This window comes from Protomyctophum parallelum, assembly GCF_964188405.1.
Source record: "Protomyctophum parallelum genome assembly, chromosome: 10".
NCBI lineage: Eukaryota > Metazoa > Chordata > Actinopteri > Myctophiformes > Myctophidae > Protomyctophum > Protomyctophum parallelum.
Window position 1 is genome coordinate 23,539,409 of NC_139704.1, and position 6,000 is coordinate 23,545,408.

At 44.6% G+C, this 6,000-nt stretch overlaps 1 protein-coding gene across 1 annotated transcript in view; it reads right to left on the reverse strand.

Annotated features, from left to right (window-relative positions):
• The window catches only part of LOC310866218 (semaphorin-4G-like), a 40,309-nt gene that overhangs the window by 22,889 nt on the left and 11,420 nt on the right, over nt 1–6,000 (reverse strand). The window contains exons 2-3 of the mRNA XM_083775705.1: nt 2,696–2,844; nt 344–406 (exon numbers count right to left, since the gene is read on the reverse strand). Coding sequence (XP_083631831.1) covers nt 344–406; nt 2,696–2,844 — 212 coding nt within the window. The remainder of the gene's footprint in view (nt 1–343; nt 407–2,695; nt 2,845–6,000) is intronic.

Here is a 6,000-nt window from a genome sequence, read left to right on the forward strand (position 1 = left end):
GAGCGCACGAGAGAGAGAGAGAGAGAGAGAGAGAGAGTGAGAGAGACACATACAAGTTGTGTCCCAGTAAAAGTCCCAGAATTAAACATTTACTTGAGTAAATGTACAAAAGTAGTAGTACTTATTAGGCAGAATTGCCCATTTCAAGTTTTCAAATGTATAAACAAATGGGCAAAATGTAGAGGTATAGGGCTTAAGTGGTTAATGCATGTTTTGTATTTATAATCAAAATCTGCTATACCAGGAGCATCGAAATGCTGGTGCACGCACGCACGCGCACGCACGCACGCACGCACGCACGCACGCACGCGCACGCACGCACGCACGCAGTCATTGTGTTTACCTTGTTGTCTTTCCCTTTACTAAGACACAGCTGCTTCTGCTCCGCGGAGGCATCCCACTCAATCTAATGAACACACACACACACACACACACACACACACACACACACACACACACACACACACACACACACACACACACACACACACACTTGTGGATTGTAGATTGGCAATTTTCAAATGGCCGAAATGTATGTAGTACAGAGTAGGGCTTAAGTGGTTAATGCATGTTTTGTATTAATAATAGAAATCTTCAAAGTAAATACCGGTAGTGACAAATAATAAAGGCAGTGGAGCAAAAGTACAATATTGTTCCATATGTTCCAGTGCTGTACTTATGCAAGACTCAAGAGCCTGAAAGTGTCGGTGCAACCACTTGCAATTTCCCAGAATTGCGTTTTTCTAGTTATATACTTATTCTTATCATGTGTTAACTTGTGACGCCCATGGGCATACCACCAGAACATCATCTGACCTGCCTACCCAAAGGCAACACTAACCGAAGATAATCCCTGTCCCTCTCAAAATGCATGTCACCATAGTTTAAAAGAATCCCTCCCTGTCCTCAAAATGCATGTCACCATAGTTTAAAAGAATCCCTGTCCTCAAAATGCATGTCACCATAGTTTAAAAGAATCCCTGTCCTCAAAATGCATGTCACCATAGTTTAAAAGAATCCCTGTCCTCAAAATGCATGTCACCATAGTTTAAAAGAATCCCTGTCCTCAAAATGCATGTCAATATTCATCGGAGGTGCCTGTGTGAGCGGACGCCACTCTGAGCGTTAAAACGTCAAGGTAATGGCAAAACAGAAAGAAACAAAAGTCTGTAAACTGAGAAATACTACAGAGATAAATGAAGATAAAGAAATGAAAATGTCAAAGAAAACTGGAGTGGAGAAAGTGTTGTTGGAGGAGATCCAGAAATCTCTAAACTTCTTGTCAGGCGAGCTCAGTATAGCCAAGCATGCAAACCGTGCTGCTGGACCTGATGGTTAAAGAGAAGGATGAAAAGATTGTGGGCTTGGAGCGGAGCATTGATGACCTGGAGCAATACTCAAGAATGGAAGATGTGATAATGGGCGGTTTGGCTGTCCAGCCACCACGGTCCTATATGCTAAGGCCGTGGCCGATGACAGGAGAGACACAGAGGAGCCCACCACGGTCCTATATGCTAAGGCCGTGGCCGATGACAGGAGAGACACAGAGGAGCCCACCACGGTCCTATGCTAAGGCCGTGGCCGACGACAGGAGAGACACAGAGGAGCCCTCACCAGAGGAGAGGATCCCTGTCCGTGCCCTGTCCCTCTCAAGAGGCCACATGGTGTAAGAGTTGCTGTTGTTGCCCGGCCAAAAAGCTAGTACTGTGGAACCAACACACAGGCTGTTGCCCTCTAGGCCGGACACAGAAGCCTGTAAACATAGACATTTCATGCATAGATGTGCCACGCAATGGTAGGCCTGCAGTTTACCATTGCATAGTGCATAGTATATTATATATATATATATATATATATATATATATATATATATATATTTTTTTTTTATTTTATTTTTTTAAGAGTAAAGAGAGCCTACTGTCAGCTGTCCAGCAGTCCAAATATTATTACATTTCAGAATGGTGGACCTGAGGCCTACCATACTAGGCCTCAGGCCTACCATTGTGTGGCACATCTATGCACAGAATGTCTATGTTCACAGGCTTCTGTGTGCAGCCTAGAGGAGCATCTGAGCATGTGCAGCACTACAGTACATTGTCCCAGCCATTGTCAATAATAGTTTAAAATAATCCCTGTCCCTCTCAAAATGCCAACATTAGTTTAACTCCACTTGTTGAACAACTCCTCTGACCCACGCCCCCACCGCTCATTTTTTCTCTGTATACTGTATATATCATTCTACTGAACATGTTTCACTACAGTAAAAAAGGAAAGAAAAAGGAAAGAAAACAAGAAATTACGTGTCATGATTTATAATATTACATCATCACATTCCAGCAAATCACTTTTGGTGTCCTCACTTTTCTGTCCTCCATTTTTATCCTCACATTATATGTGATTACACACAAAGCTGGGCATAGGAGGGGCTGGTGCCCCTCAAAAATACCTCAAAACTGTACTTAAGTAGGCCTACTTAGAGAACATACCAGTAGTTATACTTTCCACCACTAAATGTTGCCACTGCCACTGTATAATGGGCGTAAGACAATTGTACTCAGGCATGCATTGTAAAAATGCTACTGTAATTGCACTGTGATTGGCTTACAAATAGTTGTGTACAGTCGCACACGTACGCATGCCACGCACACACACACACACACACACGCACAAACGCACGCACACAAAAGCCTCTCACCGTCAAGGCGGAGCTGTGAGAGATGTCGGAGGCGTTGAGGCTGAACGCAGCCCCTCGGGCCCCGACATGGAGACGGGCGCCGTCAGCTGACAGCAGCAGGGGGCCGTAGTTCACTGCCAAGGACTGGAAGCGCTTACAGCCCAGCAGACCTACAGGAGAGACCATGGTTATCTGGGTGGCAGGAAAGCCCCGCGGGCTGATTTCATAGTATATTTTTCTGCAGATTAAGAATCACACTTGTGTGAAGTGAGGGGCGCCCACTGTATTTATTACCGACCACATGACATCTTATATGTCGTCATTTAGTGTTCTCAACAAACATTAAGGTCTATAGACTTGGCTGGCTCTATAAAGTGCTCGCTAAGGTGCTCTAAACGAACATCGTGAAATCCTCAAAGACCATAGACATGGTTGGCAAACGATTTACGGCATAAGTGCTCTAAATAAACATTACAAATCCCATCCATAGACTTGGCTGCCATGATGAAATCTTCAAAAGCCACACATTTGAGGTGCTATAGCGCCTGAATTTTTTATTTCATTTTAGTCATAGTCTTTTGAATACAATTCCTCATCCTTGAAAATGCAGGATTAGTCACCAGAATCCAGATCCTGGTGGTGTAGAAGAACCTGAATTGGTAAAATAACAGCAGGTGGCAGCCATGGTTACCACGGGACAAATCTGCGATGGCCCTATATACAGTAGCCAAAAATCTTCCTTATGCCATGCTCTATAACTGCGTGCCAAATTTCACGCTTTTATCGTAAAGTGCAAGACTTTCGTGCGTGGACGCTGGGCTATTTATGCGGTACTGCAGAGACAGTCCTGGTCCCAGATAGTTGTCAGTGGCCTACTATCAAAATGCCACCGCTGGTCATGTGTCTGTGCTCGCAGGATTAAAGCGTGACATTTGGCACCATCCATCTTGACATTCTCTTCAACCGATTGAAAGCCTTGGATTGGATAAAGCCACAATCTTACCTCCACCATCTCCTATATCTTAGATCTGTAGTGGGGGCTTTTTTGTCTTTGCATCTAGGCTATCCACTTCCATCCATCCATCCATCCATCTTCAACCGCTTATCCGTAGTCTGGTAATAGGGGCAACAGCTCCACCAGAGAGCTCCAAACTTCCCTCTCCAGAGCAACATTAGTAACTTCCTCCTGGGGGATCCCGAGGCGAGTCGATGTGATTCCTCCAACTGCGCCTTGGTCTATTTTATGTCTAATTTATGCAGAATTGTTTTGCATTATGTTTATGCTGATCAGATTTGAACATCTGTACTAACTATCTTCCTTCTAAGACATAAAAAGTCCATCCTGGCCACTTTCCTCCAATTAGACTCAATCCTGCTGCACAGAACCTGAGCGTTAACTAACCCAACATTTGAGAAAAACAATTAGTTTTTTTTATCATATTTAAGGTCGACAGACTGGACATTGCTGTCCAAAACTGTTAATTAAAGGTTAGCTTTTCAGGATTCAAATTCAAAAATAGCAAAAATAAATAGACGATCTTGTATAGATCAGCTTTTTTTGCTTCTATTGCGGGACACTGTAGTGTGACAAAGTAGTGCATACATTTACAGGAAAAAAAACAAGCATAAAATGTTAAAATAGAGGCTTCTGACTGACAGCAACCAGCGGCAGTATCAGGACGAAACATGAAGAACAGAACAGCTTATAGTTGGATGTTCTGTTGGATGCGGTTGGATGTGGTTGTGTTCAGTAAGGTATCCATGGATCTGTGTTGGATGTTCGGTTGGATGACTGTTTATGTGTCCAGGCTATACTGGGATGCAGCTGTTTGACAGGCTGAGATAATGACGACTTCTACTCTCACACACGCATGCACATGCGCGCACAGTACACACACACACACACACACCTTTACTAGGATTATACAAGCTCTGAGCACCAAGACTCCACTTAGCTTATATAAACATGCCGCCACTGTCAGTACAAACCATTACAAATATTTAATAGTACACACACACACACACACACACACACACACACACACACACACACACACACACACACACACACACACACACACACACACACACCATGTTATCCATTTAACTTTCAACCATGCATCGCTATTTTCCGCCATTATAGGTGTAACAGATATATAACTTGCAGATGTGCTACACAGTATTTGTCGTACAGCTTTGTCAAAGCATATATATTGCATCGGGTTATTGGATTCCTACCCAAAATACAACCACCCCATCTAATCCCACTGGCATCGTTCCACCTGGATGAGCCCGTTCCGTTCCTTCCCACAACAAACCCCTCCCGTCTGCCCTTTCCATGAGATCAGGTGTCCACCTGTCCCCTCCCTCTCTGCGGTTAGCAGACACACAACCATAGCGGTTGAGTGTAGCTTTTCCTCCCTGACATGAGGATAACATGAGGATAAACATGAGGATAAAGGAAACATTCAGTCCAAATGTCCAGTTTGCTAATTCACAACTACTACTACTAGTAGTACATGTATTACCTTGTGACGTCGTTGCCTACTGTAAATCGCTCTGGATTAAGAGCATCTGCTAAATGCCTGAATTGTAAATTGTACTACTACTAATACTATTACTACTACTACTACTAGGAATTAATTGAGACCACCTTTTCACACCAGCTCGGTGGCCTTGTGGTTGAAGTGTCTGAGACTGGGAGGTCGGGGTTCGATCCCCGGACGGGTCATACCAAAACGGGACCCAATGCCTCCCTGCTTGGCACTCAGCATCAAGGTTTGGATTAGGGGTAAATCCCTGCAACGTACTAGCGTCATGTCCTGCAGGCAGGGGGTGTACATCAAGCTGACAGCGCCTCACGCTACAGAAACAGGAGATAGGCTCCTGCGCCTCATGGCACGGCAAGGCTTACTTACTTACATTTTCATGACAAATTTTAGTCATGAACGCCACAACTCAAATATCTAAAAACACAAAGTACACACATAGAAAACATTTAAAAAAACCCAGGAAAGTGTTTGTGTCCTAAACATCTTTAAAATAAGATCTGTTTGGAAGAGGGGTGAAGTAGCCCTTCAAGGCACTCGACCCCCACCCCTACCTCGTGTAATTTCGGGGAGGAAAAGCTCCTTGGCGGTGCGCGGGGTGAGCGCACACCCATCCCGGCACCAGGAGCTCTGCATTGTTGAGTCAGGACAATGGGTTTGTGTCTGAAGAACAAAAGGCTTCCGGGGCGAAGACAATGGCCCCCTGCGCTTCCTGTCGGTGCCCCCGGCCTGTGATCCACGCACGCACGCACAGTGAAGTGAAGTGAGGGGATGTGC